The 21,652-nt window shown below is 42.5% G+C and overlaps 1 protein-coding gene across 1 annotated transcript in view; it reads right to left on the bottom strand.

Annotated features, from left to right (window-relative positions):
- Positions 1-16,407, bottom strand: part of LOC109910710 (uncharacterized protein C7orf31) — a 54,533-nt gene extending 38,126 nt beyond the window's left edge. The window contains exons 1-2 of the mRNA XM_048608591.1: positions 15,958-16,407; positions 2,678-2,857 (exon numbers count right to left, since the gene is read on the bottom strand). Coding sequence (XP_048464548.1) covers positions 2,678-2,857; positions 15,958-16,100 — 323 coding nt within the window. The 5' untranslated portion in view covers positions 16,101-16,407. The remainder of the gene's footprint in view (positions 1-2,677; positions 2,858-15,957) is intronic.
- Positions 16,408-21,652: the final 5,245 nt, after the last annotated feature.

Genomic DNA, 21,652 nt, shown 5'->3' with positions numbered 1-21,652 from the left:
CATATGTTCTGATACAATTCAGGTACATTCTCAAGAAGGGGAAAGATTGGACAAACAAAGATGGAGCTCCCCAGATTATGAAAGAGATAGGGATTAATCTGATGCAGAAAAAGATGCATATAATAGATGTAAGTTGGTCAAGTTGGTAAACTGAGAATCAGACTGAATAACAAAAGTTCAGAAGAGAATGGATGAGGGAAGAACCACCAATAGAGAGTATCAGAAAAGACTGGCAGGCAACATAATAGGATAACAAGCAATATTATCATTTATTGTGAAGTGAATTGAACACAGAAGTAGGAAGCAATGCACAAGTTATGCCACATCTGGAGTACTGCACATAATATTGGTCTCTGTTTGAGGAAGGATGTAAATACATTTGATGCAATTCATTGAAGGTTTATTCCACTAATATCTGATATCTTGTATGGAAAGGTTGGACAAGTGAGGCTTGTAACTGTTGAAGTTTAGAAAAGTAAGAGGCGACTTGATTAAAACATAAGATGATGAAGAGTCTTGACAGGTTGGATGTGGAAAAGATTTTTCTTTTTGTGTGGTCATCATTTAAAAATAAGGGGTTATCCATTTAGAACAGATATAGGAAGAACTTTTTTTTCTTACAGAGGGTAGTGAGTCTTTGGAATTGTCTTCCTCAAAAGGTGGTGGAAACAAAGTCTTTGATTATTTTTTAAGGCACACATGGATCATCTTTTGTTAAGCAAGTGGGTGAAAGCTTATCCAGAGCAGGCAGAAATGTGGAGTTGTGTTTATAATCAGATCAGTCATGATTTTTTTCAATGGTGAGGCAGCTCGAGGGGCTGAATGGCCTATTCCTGCTCCTAACTTAAATGTTTGCATCCAAGAAATTCAAATGTCTTTAGTAGGCATAAAAATAGTAAAACAGAAGTAACAGTAGGAGTCGGCTAATTAGACACCAAAAGAAGGGATTCATATGCAAAGGCACGGGGCATGGTTGTAATTCTAAAAGAGTATTTTACAATCCATCCACAAAGCATGAACATAGTGTCAAAATCATCATGAAAGCAGAGGTAATTGAAACATTTGATGGATTAAGAATGGATAAAGAGGAAGTATTAGAAAGTCTGGCTATATGTCAAGTTGATAAATCATCAGGACCAGCTGAATACATCCAAGGATACTGAGGGAAGTAAAGCCATGGCCATAGTTTTCCAATACAGAGGTAGTGCTTGAAGAGTCAAAAATTGCAAATGTCTCACCATTGATCAAAAGTTAAACATAAAGCAGTTTAATCTCGGTCACAGGAATGTTTTTATAAATCATAATCCAGATCAAAATTAACAGTCACTTAGACAAATGTAGATGATTTATGGAAAGCCTGAATTTATTATTTGGATAATATCCTGATTTGGATAAAGACAAAACATGTTTAACTAGCTTGATTTTTGGTACGATAACAGAGATGATGATAATACAGTTAATGTGATGTACATGAACTTCCAAAATGTATTCGATAAAATGTCACATGCCAGGCTAGCAAAATTGTAACACTTGGCATAAATGGGCAATGCCATTTCAGCTGTACGAAATTGTGGTTGGGAAGTTGTGAACCTTAAAGCTTAATTGACATGAGGGGAAGGCGGAGTCAGGTTAAAATTGGCAAAAGTTCAAAGGGCATTGAGAAGCCTCAAACTTTCAGATTTTAATTAGGCATGGGTGGGCAGTCAACACATGCCTAGAAGGTGGGGCTGGCATTGTGAATACATTAATGAGCGTGGATTTAAGCCAATTTTCAGATTTAACTGTGGCCTTCCAGGTTTCCCTGTTCTCAAGAACCCCAGCAACAGCAGGCTGGGTAGGAGGAGAAAATATCTTCACACAGTTTCGTGTGGGCCAAGAGAAGCCATACTGCTTCCACACTCCACCCCTCAAGGCAACATATTGGACCTAGGCAGGTCCTGCAAACTCCTTTAGCATGCTCCTTGCCAAGTCAAAGCTAAGCCTGCCAAGCAGTCTGACTTCCAGTCGGGGAATCTCTCATAGTCAAAAGAAGCATCTTGTGGAATTAAAACTGAACAGCATGTGGAAAAGACAAAAGCTCCAGCTTGCCTATGTGTGGTCAAAAACCTCTCTTTACCACACAGCTCCCAGTACGTCAGTAAGTAAAAGATTCCCCTTAAGGCAAGCAAAGAGTCATTATAAACACATGAAAAGGCAATTTGTTATGTGCCAAGGTAAAAGGGTCAGAACTGAATTAAATTTGGAAAATTAGCTGGGCGCATTTTGGCTTTACAGATCAGATTGGTGCTCATTGTTCTTGAAATGTACATCGTAGAAAAATAAATCATAAAATAGAACAGAATAAAACAACAACAATGCTGGGTTTTAACTATAAAACAAAGAATCACTGTAGGAAATGTCCTGTGATAATTATGTTGTGTCAATTTTTTTGGGCATAACCAGCAAATGGTATATTTATTCAGCACTAAGACAGTCAGTGCCAAATCTATGTTTTGAATGTTTTAAACTAATCCTGTTTAAATCAAGAGTTAAACATTCTTTCAGCTACTATCTCCACCTCTATATTCTTTGTGGATTTTGTTACGTTGTAGTTTTCACCAGATTAGAGTTGTAACTAGTTTACAAAAGAATAATTAAATATTTCTTTTAACTATAACAAGTTAAATAAGCAACAAACCCAGGAAGAAGGTATCCACCAAAGCCAAAATGTCTGTGTCCCTTTCCCATTAAAATGGGAAGCTCAGTCTTTGTTTTGAGATTATCAGGTAGATTCATGATTCCGGCACCTCCATATTCTCTCTCAATGCCCCAAGGAGTGCGAGGAGCCTTCGGAGCAGTTTCCAAATATTGTTCATATCTGTGACAGAGAGAAAGTATATTCTGTTTAGTGCATTAAAATGATAAAATGTATTTAATCTATTTATTTAATCTAAAAGGATCAACTGTAAACTGAAGTTTCCACAAGAAGGTTCAATTTACTAATGTATTTACTTGTAGGTAGAGAATGCATGTGTGTGTACACATGTAAAGGGATGTTGCATGGCCATATAAACAACTGAGATTAAGCAGGTATCTTATTAATAAAGAAGCCACAATTCTGTTGAATGGCAGAGCAGATTCAATGAGCTGAATGACCTACTCTGCTCCTATGTCTTATGGTGTAAGCATCAACAAAAACTGTTAAACTGTCTTATATGTAGTAATCCTCTTAAGTATGATTATATTTTCTCACAGCATTGGCAGTTTTGTCTAATGAAACTAAGATTTTTTTTGCGTTTTGCCATTTTCTGTATTCTTGTAAATGACTGCAGTAATTTGCCTTTTGGCTAGTAATTTAAACTTTGCTTGCTAGACTCAAAATGAAAGAAAACAGATTCACTCAGTGACTGAGAATTCCATCATATAAGTTTGACACTGCATCCCCCAATGTATCAGCACCACCACCTAGTGGGCACTATAGGTTACACTCGAATCAGAGATAGTAGGAACTGCAGATGCTGGAGAATCCGAGACAACAAGGTGCAGGGCTGGATGAACACAGCAGGCCAAGCAGCATCATAGGAGCAGAGAGGCTGACGTTTCGGGCCTAGACCCTTCATCAGAAAAGGGGGAGGGGAAGGGGGTTTTGAAATAAATAGGGAGAGAGTTGGAGGTGGATAGAAGAGGGATAAAGGAGAGGATAGGTGGAGAGGAAACAAACAGGTCGAAGAGGCGGGGATGGGGCCAGGAAAGGTGAGTGTAGGTAGGGAGTTAGGAAGGGGATAGGTCAGTCCAGGGAGGACGGACAGGTCAAGGGGGCGGGATGAGGTTGGTCGGTAGGAGATGGAGGTGCGGCTTGAGGTGGGAGGAGGGGATAGGTGGGAGGAAGAACAGGTTAGGGAGGCAGGGATGAGCTGGACTGGTTTTGGGATGCGGTGGGGGGAGGGGAGATTTTGAAACTTGTGAAATCCACATTGATACCATTGGGCTGCAGGGTTCCCAAGCGGAATATGAGTTGCTGTTCCTGCAACCTTCAGGTGGCATCGTTGTGGCACTGCAGGAGGCCCAGGATGGACATGTCGTCTGAGGAATGGGAGGGGGAGTTGAAATGGTTCGCGACTGGGAGGTGCAGTTGTTTGTTGCGAACCGAGCGTAGGTGTTCTGCAAAGCGGTCCCCGAGTCTCCGCTTGGTTTCCCCGATGTAGAGGAAGCCACACCGGGTACAGCGGATGCAGTATACCACATTGGCAGATGTGCAGGTGAACATCTGCTTGATGTGGAAAGTCTTCTTGGGGCCTGGGATGGGGGTGAGGGAGGAGGTATGGGGGCAGGTGTAGCACTTCCTGCGGTTGCAGGGAAAAGTGCCGGGTGTGGTGGAGCTGGAGGGGAGTGTGGAGCGGACAAGGGAGTCACGGAGAGAGTTGTCCCTCCGGAAAGCAGATAAAGGTGGGGAGGGAAAGATGTCTTTGGTGGTGGGGTCGGATTGCAGATGGCGGAAGTGTCGGAGGATGATGCGTTGGATCCGGAGGTTGGTGGGGTGGTACGTGAGGACGAGGGGGATTCTTTTTTGGTTTTTATTGCGTGGACGGGGTGTGAGGGATGAGGTGCGGGAGATGTGGGAGACACGGTTGAGGGCGTTCTCGACCACCGAGGAGGGGAAGTTACGGTCCTTGAAAAACGAGGACAACTGAGATGTACGGGAGTGGAATGCCTCATCCTGGGAGCAGATGCGGCGGAGGCGAAGGAATTGGGAATAGGGGATAGCATTTTTGCAGGAAGGTGGGTGGGAGGAGGAGTATTCTAGGTAGCTGTGGGAGTCGGTGGGCTTGAAATGAATATCGGTTTCTAGGTGGTTGCCCGATATGGAGACAGAGAGGTCCAGGAAGGGGAGAGAGGTGTTAGAGATGGTCCAGGTAAACTTAAGGTTGGGGTGGAAGGTGTTAGTGAAGTGTATGAACTGTTCGAGCTCCTCGTGGGAGCACGAGGCGGCGCCGATACAGTCATCAATGTAACGGAGGAAGAGGTGGGGTTTAGGGCCGGTGTAGGTACGGAAGAGGGATTGTTCCACGTAACCTACAAAGAGGCAGGCGTAGCTTGGGCCCATGCGGGTACCCATGGCTACCCCCTTTGTCTGTAGGAAGTGGGAGGAATTGAAAGAGAAGTTGTTGAGTGTGAGGACGAGTTCGGCTAAGCGGATGAGGGTGTCAGTGGAGGGGGACTGGTCGGGCCTGCGGGACAGGAAGAAGCGGAGGGCCTTAAGGCCATCTGCATGGGGAATGCAGGTGTAGAGGGACTGGACGTCCATGGTAAAGATGAGGTGTTGGGGACCGGGGAATTGGAAGTTCTGGAGGAGGTGGAGGGCGTGGGTGGTGTCACGGACATAGGTAGGGAGTTCCTGGACCAAGGGGGAGAAAATGGAGTCGAGATAGTTGGAGATCAGTTCGGTGGGGCAGGAGCAGGCGGAGACAATGGGTCGACCAGGGCATTCAGGTTTGTGGATTTTGGGAAGGAGATAGAAGCGGGCAGTAGGTCCAGCTATTTTATACCAATGACGTGTTTTACCTTGCTCATTACCCATTGAACAGATTCCAACATTTGTGGGTGTTCATGAGTATAATTCTTAACATTTATTTCATTTTCTATTTGTATAATGAAGCAGGAATGCTTATTTGCTTTGAAGTTTTCAATACTGCAGATTTTGCAAGAAATTGTTGTCAAAAAACATGATAACTGAAGTACTGCCGAAGGAAAACCTACTTTAAAACTCATTTTAAAAAAAGATAACAGGTACTCAGTATTTATTTTAAATAAAGTACACATGGCGCACAACTCCAATGCAGAACAAGATTTATTTTCAAAATTGCGATAGGCCCATTATTTTCCATTGTTCCAAAACATGGTGAACTGGCAGCTCTTCCGATAAATGAAATAAGCCCTGCAACATAATTGGAACAATATTCTGCTGGATACCTTGTCACGTACTTACTAAAATACAAAAACAGTATAATCTTAAAACTACTGACCAAATTATTCTGTGATGCTAATTTGCCTTAAATTTTTGTCTTTGCACCAATGACAACGAACTCAAGATGTTTACACTGTAGGAACATGCCATTCGGCTCACTGTGTCTGTGCTGGTTAACCAAGATCTGACTACATTATAACCTCATTTTGTCAGCTCTTAGCCCTTAGACCTGGAGGCTATGGCAATGCAAGTTCTAAATTTAGCTTAATTATTGCAAGGGTTTCTGACTCAAATACAGGGAATTCCAGACTCCCGCCACTCTCTGGGCGAAAGAGATTCCTCATCTTTCCTCTTAGCCTTCTACCTTTTACCTTCAGTCTATGCCCCCAGCTTCTTGACTACTCCACTATTGGAAAAAAAAGGTTACCTATCCACTCTAACTATGCCCCTCATTATCTTGCATACCTCTATCAGGCCCTCTCTCAACCTTCGCTGTTCCAAAGAAAACAATACCAGTCCACCAATCTTTCTTCATAGATCATACCCTCCAGCCCAGGAAGCCTCCTGATAATTCTCTCCGCACCCTTTGCAGTTCAATCAAATCCTTCCTGTAATGTGATGATCAGAACTTGCAGCAGTACTCTACTTGTGACCTAACCTGCATATTGTACAGTTCCGACATAACCTCCCTGCTTTTGTATTCTGTGCCTCAGTTAATAAAGGCAAGTATCCCATATGATTTCTTAATTATCTTACCTAGCTGCCCTGCCACATTCAGAGATCTGTGGATACGCACTGCCCTACTCTTTTCTGGGTTGAATTCCATTTGCACTGCTCTGCCCATCCAACCAATTCGTTGATATTCTCCTACAGTTTACAGCTGTTCTCACTATTTACCACCTGAATAATTTTTGTGTCCTCCACAAACGTTTTGATCACACCCCTACATTTAAGTCGAAATCATTAAAGTAGACCACAACCAGAAAGGGTCCCAGCACTGAGCCCTATAGTACTCCCCTGGAAACAGACTTCCATTCACAGAAATATCCTTCCACCATCACTCTCCACTTCCTGCCTCTCAGCTAACTTTGAATCCAATGTACCCCTTTGCCTTGAATCCCATGGGCTCTTATTTTCTTGACCATTCTGCCATCTTATCTCAGGTCTGTGTAGACCACATTGAATGCTTTACTCTTTTATCAACTCTCCTGGTTACCTCCTCAAAATGTTCGAAAAAATTTGTCAAACACAATATTCCCTGAACAAATCCATCCTGACTGTCCCTCTTAGTCCACGACTCTCCAAATAAGGATACATTCTGTCCCTCAGAATTCTTTCTAATACCGTCTCCACCACTGAAGTTAGACTGACAGGTCTGTAATTTTCTGGTCTATCCCTTCCTCCTTCTTTCAATAAATGGGACAATATTACCAGTCATCTAGAACATAAGATCCTGGAGCAGGAGTTTTTTTTAATTCATTCATGGGATGAAGGTGTCGCTGGCTAGGCAGCATTCATTGCCCATCCCTAATTGGCCAGAGGGCAGTTCAGAGTCAACCACATTGCTGTGGGTCTGGAGTCACATGTAGGCCAGACCAGGTAAGGATGGCTGTTTCCTTCCCTAAAGGACATTAGTGAACCAGATGGGTTTTTCTTGACAATCGACAATGGATTCGTGGTCATCACTAGATTCTTAATTCCAGATATTTTACTGAATTCAAATTCCACCATCTGCTGTGGTGGGATTTGAAACTGGGTGACCAAAACATATCTGGGTCTCTGGATTAACAGTCCAGCGATAATACCACTAGGCCATTGCCTCCCTCAAGGAGTAGACCATCCAGCCCTTTGAGCCCGCTCTGCCATTCAATAAGATCATGGCTGATCTTTTCATGGCCTCAGTTCCACTTACCGACCCTCTCTCCATAACCCTTAATTCCTTTACTATTCAAAAAAGGATCTATCTTAGCTATAAAAACATTCAATGAAGAAGCCCCAACTACTTCACTGGGCAGGGAATTCCACAGATTCACAACCTTTTGGGTGAAGAAGTTCCTCCTTAATTCAGTCCTAAATCTGCTCCCCCTAATTTTGAGGCTATGCCCTCTTATTCTAGTTTCATCTGCCAGTGGAAACAACCTCCCTGCTTCTATCTTATCTATTCCCTTCATAATTTTATATGTTTCTATACGATCCCCCCCTTATTCTTCTAAATTTGAGAGGTGAGTTGAGAGTGACAGTCCTTGATATCAAGGCTGCAATTGACCGAGTGTAGCATCAAGGAGCCCTTGCAAAACTGGAATCAATGGGTATCAGGGGCAAACTCTCCGGTGGTTGGAGTCACACCTGACACACAGGAAAATGGTTGTGGTTGTGGGAGGTCAATCATTTCAGCTCCAGGACATCTCTGCAGGGGTTCCTCAGGGTAGTGTCTTCAGCCAAACTATCTTAGCTGTTTCATCAATGACCTTCCGTCTATCATAAGGTCAGAAGTGGGGATGTTCGCCGATGATTGCACAATGTCCAGCACCATTCGTGATTCCTCAGATACTGAAGCAGACCATGTTCAAATACAACAAGATATGGATAATATCCAGGCTTGGGCTGACAAGTGGCGAGTGACATTTGCGCCACACAAATGCCAGGCTTTGACCATCACCAATAAGAGACAATCTAACCACAGCCCCATGACATTCAATGGTGTTACCATCTCTGAATCCCCCACTATCAACATCCTGGGTAATATCATTGACCAGAAACTCAGCTCGACTCACCACACTAACACATGGCTACAAGAACAGGCCAGAAGCTCGGAATACTGTGGCGAGTAACTCACCTCCTGACTCCTCAAACCTTGTCCGCCATCTACAAGGCACAAGTCAGGAGTGTGATGGAATACTCCCCACTTGCCTGGATGAGTCCAGCCCCAACAGCGCTCAAGAAGCTTGACACCATCCAGGACAAAGCAGCTCGCTCGATTGACACTACATCCACAAGCATTCACTCCCTCCACCACTGATGCTCAGTAGCAGCAGTGTGTACTATCTGCAAGATGCACTGCAGAAATTCACCAAAGATCCTCAGACAGCACCTTCCAAACCCACAACCATTTCCATCTAGAAGAACAAGGGCTTCAGACATCTGGAAACACCACCACCTTCAAGTTTCCCTCCAAGTCACCCACTATCCTGACTTGGATATATATCTCCGTTCCTGCTCTGTCGCTGGGTCAAAATCCTGGAATTCCCTCCCTAATAGCATTGTGGGTCAACCCACAGCAGAAGGACCTCAGCGGTTCAAGAAGGCAGCTCACACCACCTTCTCAAGGGCAACTAGGGTTCGGCAAGAAATGCTGGCCAGCCAGCGACACCCACACCCCACAAATGAATAGAAAAAAAATAAAGCAGGAATAGGGTACTGAGTGGGATGATCAGCCATGAACATATGGAATGGTGAAGCAGGCTCAAAGGGTTGAATGGCCTACTTGTGTTCCTATTTTTTAATGTTTCTATGTAACAAGAGACAGCCCAGCCAATGTTGCACATGTCCCACTAGTGAACAAAAAAAATTCTCACTGCCAACGGGTTGACACTGTTCATAGAAAAAGCCCAAATTCTGGAAAGATGGACAGAACACTTTAACGACAACCTCAAATCTATCTTCATCCATCAATGAAGAAGAAATAACCAGGTTGCCCAACCACATTTTGTCAACAATTGTTCTCTCAATGTCATTCCCACACTGTTAGAAACAATGAAAGCAATCAAACCATCTTCTCCACTCAACCCAGGCCTCTCATTATTCTGTAAGTTTCAATGAGATCCCCTCTCATCCCTCTAAACTCCATCGAGCACATACCCTGGAATCTTCTGAACCACTCGGAGCAGGATCTTGATCAGCATCTGCTGCCAAAGATTCAAAACAGTTTCTGAAAAGACAGAGGAACCACTGAGATGAGGTTTACAGTCAGACAGCTCGAGGACAATGCCACGAACAGGGCATGGATTTCTACACCACACTGATTGACCTGGCAAAGGCATTGGCACAGTCAGCATGAAGGCCTTTAGAGGGTGATGAAGAAATTTGGCTGTCATGAGAAATTCCACACAATGACAGCATGATAACACATGCCCTTGCTGAGGGTGAGACTGCTGACACAGACCCCATCATCAATGCAGTGCTATGTGACAGCACTGAACCTCTTCAGCATTTTTTCTCCACTGTGCTCACCAAATATATTCCATGATGGTGATCCTGGGTTCACTGCATGATGGGAAGCTGTTTAATCTCTGTTGACTTGCAGAAAATATCAAGATTGCCAAGGACATACATTGAGATTTTCTAAATAAAAACCGAAAGAACTGCGGATGCTAGAAATCAGGAACAAAAACAGAAATTGCTGGAAAAGCTCAGCAGGTCTGACAGCATCTGTGGAGAGAAATCTGAGTTAACTTTTCGGGTCCAGTGACCCTCACAACTTCCTCAGACCCTTCCATAGTTCTGAGGAAGGATCACTGGACCCAAAACATTAACTCTGATTTCTCTCCACAGATGCTGCCAGACCTGCTGAGCTTTTCCAGCAACTTCTGCTTTTGTGTCCTTAAGATTTTCTGTTTCCTTATGACTCTACACTGGCTGCTAGTTCAGAGTCGGACATGCACTGTAATGTGGAGTGCTCCCAATGCATGTTATATCTTTGGCCAAATGATAAGCATGAAGAAAACTGAAATAATGTACCAGCCTGCTCCTGAAAAGCCCAATCTCAAGCCTACAGTATCAATCGATGTGCAGAACATACCAGAATGGAAAAAATGCACTTATCCTAACTTATCCACTCTCTTTGGCACTGTCTGCATTAAAATACATGCAAGAATTTCCAAAGGAATGAAGAGTTGCAAGTCTATCAAACAAATTGAAGTGGTGTAGAGCAATAGTCCTACCAACTCTGCTTAATGGTCACAAAAGTTGGACCATGTACCAATGTCATGACAAGAAGCTCAATTAATTTCATTTGAGCTCACTTTGGAAATTCCTGAAGATCAAATGACCGGGTAAAATGAAAGAACAAAATACCAGACACTGAGGTGCTCACTCAGACTGGCAAGCCAAACATCAATGCCATAGTGAGACTGTCAGAATGGAGTCAAGCTGGTCAAATAGCCAGAATGCTTGATGCTCACTTATTCAAGGCAAATCTTTTATGAACAGCTTGAGCTTGAAGTGCACTCTTTAGGCTGCCAAAAAAGTTCTACAAGGACACTCCACAGATTTTGCCTGGGAGCTCTAATATCAACTCTACGTCCTGGAAGGTGCACCCTGTGGATTGCTGCAGCTGGTGTAACCAAATTTTTTTTAAAAATTTCGGCATGGCCTCCTTTGAAAGTAAGTGCATATTGGAGAAATCACTTTTAGCAATCAACAAACATGCAAGTTCCAAAACATATTTACTACTCAAATTTCATGTTAGCAATGTGTGTCCGTGGCAAGACACTTGTTTTTGCTGTTTCTTTTTATTTGTGACAACTCACTTTTATTGCAACTACTTTTCTCTTTTTCTGAATTTAATTGCACACTCGCAAACCAAGAAGCTGAATGTGTATGACTTTCCCTTTTTCAAATACTCTAAATTTACACTGAAGGGTTTCAGACTGATGTAACCATGTTCAAGATTGCCATTTTTCTTTTGCAAACAACAAGTTGTAATTTGCTCGGCCTTCTGTCATTTTGTTTGCAACAATGCAGACTCCAAACAAAAGGTATAGGTATGATTATGAAGGAGACTAATAATATGCAAATAGTACATGGAGTTGGAGTGGGGGAGGAAATGGAGAGAAATGCTGCAAGAGGAAATCCTGGGCTAGCAACTTGTCCAAAACTCAATCACCTGCGGTACCCAGTCTTAACTGTATCAGAATGTTGAGGATGCAGACTGACCTCAGCAGTCACCCACATATCTATCAGAACTTTACCAAACAGTCCAAATGATGAACATGGTCACCATTACTTCAAAGGATACACAAAGCAACCAGTTGGCAGTCAACTGCTTTTGTATTGGAATTCTACATAAATGTAAATCAATTCTTAACAGCACTAATGGGCAGCCCATGTTCAAAATTCACGGAACAAAGATATATCTTCTACATTACCTTCTTTCCCAGTTACCACTTTGCAATATAGGTATTTAAATTTTTATGCTAATTGTTGTGTATGTAAATAATATAACTAAAAACTTTAACTCTTGACCTGGTGGCATAAATTATTTCCAACTTCCCAGCTTGTGTGATAAACCTGTTATGTTACAGTTGAGAGTGTCTGCTTTGGTTAAAACTGCATTATTTTTTCCTGGTTTTTAATCTGAAACCCAAGTGGACCTCCACAGTGTTCTAGTTTTCAGTTGGCTCAACAAATTGGTTTTGGAACTGACTTTCAGCCAAGAATCAATATTTAAAGACGCAAATGTCAGATTTTAAATAAAGGGTGTGTTTTGGGAATTGAAAGAAAGAACAAACTTGCTTATCCATATTGCCTCATTGTGTCACCAGGCCATTTGCAAAGTATTTAACATCAAATCAATTACATCTTACAAGCTGTTAGTGCTTTTGTGTGGGCAATTATGCACAGCAGAAACTCAGAAATACAAACTGAATGAATAAGCAGTCAAACTACATATCTGAAAATCAGTCAACTGGATTGGGTTTTTCTAAAGCCAATATCATGGCCCTTTGAACCTCAAAATCCAAAACATAGAGAATTGTTGAAACTTCACTCACATTGCTCCACCCTGTGGTTGGGAGGCGGGGGTGGGGAAGTGGAAAATAAGGTGGAATGGTAAATGCTCATCATCTTAGACCAATTCAGGCTGTTCTGTTGCCACTTCAGTGTCTCTTCCTGTCGCCGTTGGTATTTTATATGGGAGCCTCTAAGACAGCTTTGTGGGGTGGTTCCTCCTGTGGACCCACTCTCCAACCTTGCAGCAACAGCCACCTCCCTAGGAAAGCTCCCTCTGTCTCCATGATCAACACTCTCCCTACGGCCTATCATCACACCCGCTCCCCACTTGCAGGCTTTGCCTGATTATCTCCAATGATCCCTGACCTCACTTATCTTTACCTCGTCACTGGCCTGGGAACTACTGCAGTCCAGGAGTACAACTGCTCCCATTGGTCCTGCGGGGACCTAAGACAAGCCAGCTCCCTGATTGGCTAGCAGCTGTTGCATGTGCGACATTCTTCCTCAGGAGAACTGAAGAGACAACCCCTGGCAACTACTTGCCTGAATATAAAATTCACTTATGATTTCCAAGGCTCCCAGCTGGTGAGCAGAGTCACCTCTTCCATGTGAAATCCTGTTCACTGTTTCTACATTTATGGAAGAGCAAAACTACAAATCACCAACGTAAGGTAGTTAGCAATGCAAATCAACGAGGGAATTTGGAAGAAACCTCTTTAAACTACTCCTTACTATAACAAGGAGTAGTTAAGATGAATGGTATGGATGCTAGAGAAGCCTGGTGAAAAATAAAAGTACAGGTTATGCTGAAAGAGTTTGATGAGGAAGTCAGAAGAAGCCATCAATGGAGCATTAATACAAACATGGACAGGCTGAGACAGGAGGCCTGTTTCTGTGCAATACATTCTGTATAATCTATGTAAAAACTCCACCTTCCCACACAATGTCATGTTCATTCTTGACTGGCCCTCCCAAAGGCTTGCATTTAAAAAAAAACAGATTCTCATCTACAAACGACTCAGGTCCTCAACTGACTATACCTTGGTTTCCTTACATCAAATAAAGAATTGGGATGTGGTGGGGGGAAGCAGACAGCATTTTCAGGATGGCAACCTGCAACTAGTGGACGGCCACAGTGATCAAAGCTGGGGCCATTATGAATTACATTATATATTAAGAGGTGGGAAGGCAAGGGGGAAGGATGACAAAAAAATAGTCTACAGAGGATTAAGTAAGTGGGCAAAACTTTGGCAGATGGAATTTAATGTGGGAAAATGTCAGGTCATGTATTTTGGCAGGAAGAATGGAAGAGCTGAATATTATTTTGATGAAGAAACACTGCAGAAAGCTACAGCACCAAGAGATTTGGGGATTCTTGTGCATAAATCACAAAAAAACTAACACACAACTTCAGCAGCTATTTTTGAAGGCACCTGGAATGGTGGCCTTGGTTTCAAAGGGAATAAGAGTACAAAAGGAAACAAGCAGCCTTTCTCGAAACCTAGTTCTAAAGCAAATCTCGTATTTGACTGAAAATTTAACCAAGTCTCTATACGCCAACCTCATATTACTGAGCCTTCAACAATGTTAAGAATGATTCTAAAATCCTGCCTTGGCAAACTAAACCTGCTGGAATTTGAGCTCCTACAGAAAATAACCTTCAATATACACTAACTTTCTGGACTGACAATTACCAAACTTAATAGCCATGTCTCCTTTTTTTAAGTTATTCTTAAATGTATGTTTTTTTTCTTTTTTTTCCTTGCATGCTTTTACGTGTTGTGATAATCATCTTCCGCAGTTTTGAATATATAATTAAACTATATGCTTGCTTTACCCTAAAGAGAATTTGTCGTGAATCATTATAGAAATTGTCCATGTTTGTATTAATGCTCCATTGAAGGCTTCTTCTGACTTCCTCATCAAACTCTTTCAGCATAACCTCTACTTTTTTTTTCACCAGGCTTCTCTAGCATCCATACCATTCATCTTAACTACTCCTTGTTATAGTAAGCAGTAGGGTAAAGAAGTTTTGGGGAAGCATTCCACAGCCTGTTTTAAAATGGAGAAAAAAAATTAACTACCGGGTTACTTTCCTTGGAGCGTTGAAGCTGAGGGGTGACCTTATAGAGGTTTATAAAATCATGAGGGTCATGGATAGGGTAAATAGGCAAGGTCTTTTCCCCAGGGCGGGGGAGTCCAAAACTAGAGGGCATGGGTTTAAGGTGAGAGGGAAAAGATATGAAAGGGACCTAAGGGCTGCTTTTTCACGCAGAGGGTGGTATGTGTATGGAATGAGCTGCCAGAGGAAGTGGTGGAGGCTGGTACAATTACAACATTTAAACACCAGGATCCTGGGACAGGCCAAGCAGAGACAAGCACAGGAATTCTTAGAGGCCTGGTTCTCCACTAAGAAGGCCATCAACAAACACATAGGGCTAGACCCTATATATACTCCACTGCAAAGGAAAACCGGCAGCGAGGTAACCCAGCTCAACGGACTCCAGAGTTTAAATAACAGGCGGGAAAACACAACAGTGCTTCATTGGAGACTGATAATGTTACCCAGCAGGGTAATGAAACATCTGTGGAACAACAAACCAGCTCGGGGAGCCAACCAACCAACCACAACATCCACAAGCCGAACTACAAATCTACTCAAAAACGTTGGAAACATTTAAAAGTCATCTGGATGAATACATGAATAGGAAGGGTTTAGAGGGATATGGGCCAAATGCTGGCAAGTTGGACTAGATTTATGTAGGATATCTGGTTGGCATGGATGAGTTGGACTGACGGGTTTGTTTCCATGCTATATGATTCTATGACTCTGCTTTCTGCCAGGTGGGCAGCGCAATAAAACAGCTCAATTTGTTTCTCTCTCCTGCCTGTAACAATTACCCTTGGACCTGTGACTCTGTTCTGCTTTCAGCGAGGCATCTTTCATTTACCTATGACATACATTCCAAACTTTTTGTTCCTCTCCATCTCTGTTGCACTTTTAAAAACACACCTTTTGCATCAAGCATTGGGTCATTCTTTGCCCGTCCAGAATAGGGTTTACTCTTACAGTCCGAACTTTGGAGCGCCCTAGGACGTGTTCCTCTTGTGAGAAAGGTACTGCACAAACGCAGATTTTTATTTATACAGCTGTCATTTCTAGACATAAGCATTACGAAATTAACGATTAGCTTGAGGGAAAGTCCGTTTCAATGCACGAGTTTTGTGCCCCTCACTTCACCCTCTGATTTAGAGTGTCCACTGTACAGACCCATTTCTCTCACCTGCCAGCAGATGTAGTGGGGCGGTCGAACTGCCTGGGAGTGATCTGCACACTGGACTGGAAGGTCGGGTGCAGGCTGTTGTGCCCTTCCGTTTGGCGATAGTAGTAGAAAGGATCGCCAGCGGACAGTTGATCGACCTCCATGGCTTAAATCGGGGGGATAGAGTGGGTGGGTGGGGGGAGAATAAGTCTTCTTTAAATTAAAAGGTGCAATGGAACAGGGCCGAGGCAAATGGGGAAACGACGCGGCCTCTGGCTCCCTGTACCAAGGAGACGGGACACATCCAGGTTTGATGGTATTGGCCAATGCGGGGGTATGACGGCAAATCCATGACAATGAGTCTGATTCACAACCTCAATAATCGGCGGCGGCGGCGGCAGGAGGAGGAGGAGGAGCCGCATCTTCTGGCAGCAGCTGCTACCTGGGGAAGGAGTGACTTCAACCCCTCAGTGGTTCCCGCCCCAGCCTGCCTTCCCAACGAGCTCAGTCAGTCACAACTGGAGTCAGCATCCGACAGCGAGGGAAGCCGTTCGGCCCATCGTCCCGCCTTTTGTTTTCAGAGCAACCCTCCGCGCTGTCTACTGACTCTCGCTGTTTGGGAGCCACCTCGTGATATCAGCCCTTTTAAAACAAAAAGAACGTCATGCTTTCAGCTTGCAACTTAATGTACGGCGTTCTTAATGGACCTGATCGATATCATTTCCTGCCTTGTACATCTTTCCACGAAATGCCTCTTGACCGGTTAGAGGTTTAGGTCGGTTATTGACCAAACGGATTGCGAAGGGATTTGAAAGGTTTCAAGAAACGGGACAAAGCATGACAACCGGATCTTCACGTGGATGAGTGTGAGGTAAAAGGCATTGGTGCAGAAATAGGAGCAGAGTAGTTCCAAATCGTCCCTACTTCTTATCATCCATTAAGGTCATGGTTAAATTTTTAAGATTGATTCAGTTTTCCTACCAAATCTCCAAATCCTTTGATTCTCTTAGTATCCAGAGTCTATCAATCTCAGTGTTGACCATACTTATGACATGCACAGCCCTTTGCGTTTAGAGAATTACAGATTCACAACACTCTCAGTGAAGAAATTTCTAATCTTCTGCTGGTCACACTTGTGTCCTGAATCTCTGATCCCTATTTCCTGACACTAAACAAGGGAAACAGCCTGATAGCATTTACTTTCTCAAGCTCTCTAAATCCTTTTAGGCCCATATCTCCCAACGATGGTGAATGCTAAGAGGTTTGCTGTTATTGAGTGTTGCAGATTTGCACTAGAACCCCACACTTCTGTCTTAGGAGGAAAGTCTCCATAGGAGTACTCGTAGACAGTTCTCCAGGACCTGAAACTTTTGCCCGTACTTTCTAGTTTCATGAAAGCATTTATTAGCATTTGAAGCCAGCTTGGAATGCAGCTCTTTAAATTAGGAGTATCAAAGGACACCAGACCTCTCCTACCTTCATCCCTGCCCTGCACTGCTTACCTCTCTCAAAACTGCTTAGCTACTGGAGGGGATTAAGCAATGTCAGGAGTAGCTTGAGCAGCATCAGGGCTACAGAAGGAGGATTGACAGTATCAAGGGGGAGTGAGTGAAGCAATGACAGGAGAGCAATAATGGGTGACCAGTGATAGGAATGGAGTGAGCAGTTTTGAGGATGACAGAGTGGGGGAATTAGAATTAAAAGCTGTTAAGAAGTCCATTTAAAAATAGTAAAATTTCCTCAACTGAATGCATATCTCAAGGGATCTGTCCTCAACTCCCGATATGAGAGTGGATGTCGACATGATGTTGTTGGAATTGCGCATCTCCTAGGCCTCGCTGATCGATGACTTAAGACTGCAGCTTCAAAAGCTAAGAACACACGGCAGGCACTTTCATCCTAGGAATCAGTGGAAAACATAGAATGCATATATAGTGAATTTGCAAAAGCACCACTGCACACTGATACATTCCAGACTGTCTCCCAATGAAGGAACACCAGGAAAAACCAGGGAGGGTTACAGACAGAAACTTGCTTTATAGGCAAAATTAGTGAAAGTCAAAATAAAGTTATAATAATACAATGATCAAAAGAAGCAACCAGTTGAGACATAAACCACTGCAGCCTATATTTCCAGTTATAATTGCCATTTTGAACAGAATAACTTGAAACAGGCTGGCTTGTAGCCCAATGTGATGTTTATGACCAAATATCAGCTGTGTTGGTTCTTTAACCATAAATTTAAGATGTAGAATCAGAAGTAGGCCATTCAGCCCTTTGAGATATCTGCCATTCAATGACATCAAGGCTGAACTGATTATCCTAAATTCTACTGCCCTGCCATTTCCCCATAACCCTTGTTACCCTTACTGATTAAAAATCTGCCTACCTCAGCCTTGAATATACTTAATGACACAGCCTCAACAGTGGTCTGTGGTAAAGAACTCCACAAATTCACTACTTCTGAGAGAAGAAATTCCTCCTTGTGTCTGTCTTAAAAAGGTGACTTATTCTGAGATTATGTCCTCTGGTCTTGCACTCTTCCATAGGGGGAAACAACCTTTCCACATTTACCTGTCAAGGCACCTAAGAACCTTGTATGTTTCAAAAAGGTTGCCTTTCATTCTTCTAAATTACAATGAATACAGGCCCAACCTACTCAATGTCTTCTTATAGGACACTTCCTTTATACATGGGATCGGCCTATTGAGCTGTCTTTGGACTGCCTCCAATGACAGTCTATCTCCCCTTATACATGGCCTAAACATGGGGAGGTGATGGCCTAGTGGTATTATCATCAGGCTATTAATCCAGAGACCCTGGTAATGCCCTGGGTACCCATGTTTGAATCCTGCAGATGGTAGAATTTGAATTCAATGAAAAAAAATTTAGAATTAAGAGCCTAATGATGAGCACAAATCCATTGTTAATAGTTTAAAAATGTTCACTAATGTCCTTTAGGGAAGGAAACTTCCATCCTTACCTGGTCTGGCCTACATATGACTCCAGGTCCACTGCAATGTGGTTGACTCTTAGCAATTGGAGATGGGTATTAAATGCTGGCCCAGACAGCAACACCCACATCTCAGGAATGAATAAATAAAACAAAAAATGTTCACAATAATTCATCTGTGTTCTGATCAGGGCCTTGTATAGTTTTAGCAAGCCTTCCCAATTTTAGATTCCATTCCCTTTGAAGTAAAGACCAACATTCCATTTACCTTCCCTGTTACCTGCTGAACTTGGATGCTAGGTGTTTGAGACTTACGCGAAGATTCCTAATTACCTCTGTGCTGTAGCTTTCTGCAGTCTTTCTCCATTTAAATAATATTCAGCTTCTCTACTCTTCCCGCCAAAGTGCATAACCTCACACTGTGCTGGATGCTGAGGAACTTGGAAAATGGAGGAAGTCTCCTGAGGAAGAAGAGAACGACATTGGGGAAAAGGAAGATGTCTTTTTCCATGACAAAACTCAGCTGCGTCAGGTGCTACAAAACAGCCAGAGGCTCATTGACATCTACTTCCAATAGATGTGAGCAGAATATTGTGAAATGTAAAATATTCATTGGTAATGATGTAGAAGTCTGCTTGGTATTATTGGGACAAATTTTAATCTTCATGTGGTCTGTCTATATTCACGTTTGCTTCTGTAAATAAAAGCTTGAGCTTGGATTTGTCCGATTTTTTCCTCTATGTAATGTTCCTGTATCGGATGATTACAAGCTGCAGGTATACGGTGGATATTGATGACAGGGTAGCACTGATTTAGAGGGTGTTCAGATGGTATATAGCTATGGAAAGTTAAAGTTTGTGGTGCGGTAATCGAAGCCCGAGGACTGATCCTTGTGGCACATGATGAGTTACATCTTTCCAACCTGAAAATGACCCATTCCATCAACTCTTTTTATTCTCTGTACTTATCAACCCTCAATCCACACTAATACATTACCTCCAATACTGTGAGCTAATACCTTTTATGTGGCACCCTATTGCATAAGTTCTAAAAATCCAAATACACTCCATCTACTGATTCCCTTTTGTCAACTCTGCTTGTTATGTATCAAATAACTAGCAAATTTGTCAAACACAGTCTCCCTTTCCTAAATCCATGTTGACTGCCTATCTAAATGTCCCCATTTCTTGTCAGTGTGATATGGCTATACCTCTAGATGGCATGCAGGAGGAGAGAATATCGTAATGTTCCAGTTTGTAATTCAGCGCTGGGTTGCAGCAGCCAAGGACCGGATCATGGTGGCTGGTTTAGATCGAAAGCTGGTTCAGGTGCCTGAATGTATGTGCACTTAATGCAAGCAGAAACTAAAATTGATGTTATTGAGCAGGAAGCTCAAGAATGTACTCGTATAGCAAGAGAAACAGCGCATTGAAGATGAATGTACTAGTTGGGCTGAAGATACGATTCCAGCATCTATAGTAGAAGTGGAAGTCAGCAGTATAACTGGTATGACTTCAGTGATACAGCCATAGCAGCTTCTGTTATCTTAGAAGAAGAGTACAAGAAATCCTTAATTCATATTCCCTTATGCAAAACAAAAACTAATGTGAAACTAATTAGTTATTCCAGTATTAAGTCAAGTTAGTTATGGTGGAATATCATGATGCACCCTATTACTAGTTATTAGTAGTTGCAGGGATCAAGGTCTCCCTGACATGAAAAAAGTGGCTTAACGTATGGTTAAACTGGGCTGAACTGTTTACAGATCAGGATGAGTACCTCTGACACTGAAAAGGTGCTGAGTGCATAAAGTGGTCTTTAAGCAAGAAGGATCAATTATAAAATTAGACTTCACAAAGGAAAGGTCAAGATAAAAAAAACACGTACAGTCAATAATTTGTAAGGCTAGGCTAATGCCTTATTCGCAGTTAAAAATAGTAAGCAAACAGCTGGATAGATTGGAACAACCTGGAACAATTGAAACAGGAGCAGTTAACCAGCAAAGAACAATGAATGGGCAATACCATTTTGATTGTTCAAAACTCAGTTAGGTCATTTCAGATTTGTGAAATGGTCATTAAAGTGACTGAGAATGATACCCATTGCTCAGCAGTAAAGTCTTGTTTTCCATTTTAGCAAACGGAAAGGCGTTCAGTAGGATAGAAATATTGAATACATACTTGCAATTAAAGTTAACTGACAAGAGCAAGGAACTGCTTACCAATCATATACACCAAATATTATACCACTTTGAAATGTTGCCTTATGGCGTATGTGCTGTTCTGACCCTGTTCTGGAACATCATGGATTGGGCGCTACATGGGATGAAAGGAGTGGGCTACTTTTTAGATGAAATTCTAACTCATAGGGAGACAAAGAAAGAGCACATTGTAAGGTTGAACAAAGTTCTAGATTGATGTCAGAAGTATGACATCAAGGCTAAAAAGCACAAATGATACTTCGTGGTGTCAATTACCATATCTACCCGACACAGGTGAAAGCTGAAGTGATCTTAGAAAGCTCTAAAAAGACCAAAAAAAAGCTTAAAAATTGAAAGACATTGTGTGTTATTCTAAGTTCATCTATGACTTAGATAATTCATTTGCCCTGCTGTACCAACTTCTCAAAGATTGAAAGTGTTTTGTGAAGTACATGAGAGCATTTGGAGAAGAAAGTACTGACAGGTGATGCTGTTTCAACCTACTATGATTTCAAGAAACAGTAGGTTTTAGTATGTGATGCTTCACCACAGTAGGTAGATAT

The sequence above is a fragment of the Rhincodon typus genome, chromosome 2 (assembly GCF_021869965.1).
Source record: "Rhincodon typus isolate 14 chromosome 2, sRhiTyp1.1, whole genome shotgun sequence".
Classification (NCBI taxonomy): domain Eukaryota; kingdom Metazoa; phylum Chordata; class Chondrichthyes; order Orectolobiformes; family Rhincodontidae; genus Rhincodon; species Rhincodon typus.
This window is presented reverse-complemented; position numbering and strand designations above follow the sequence as displayed.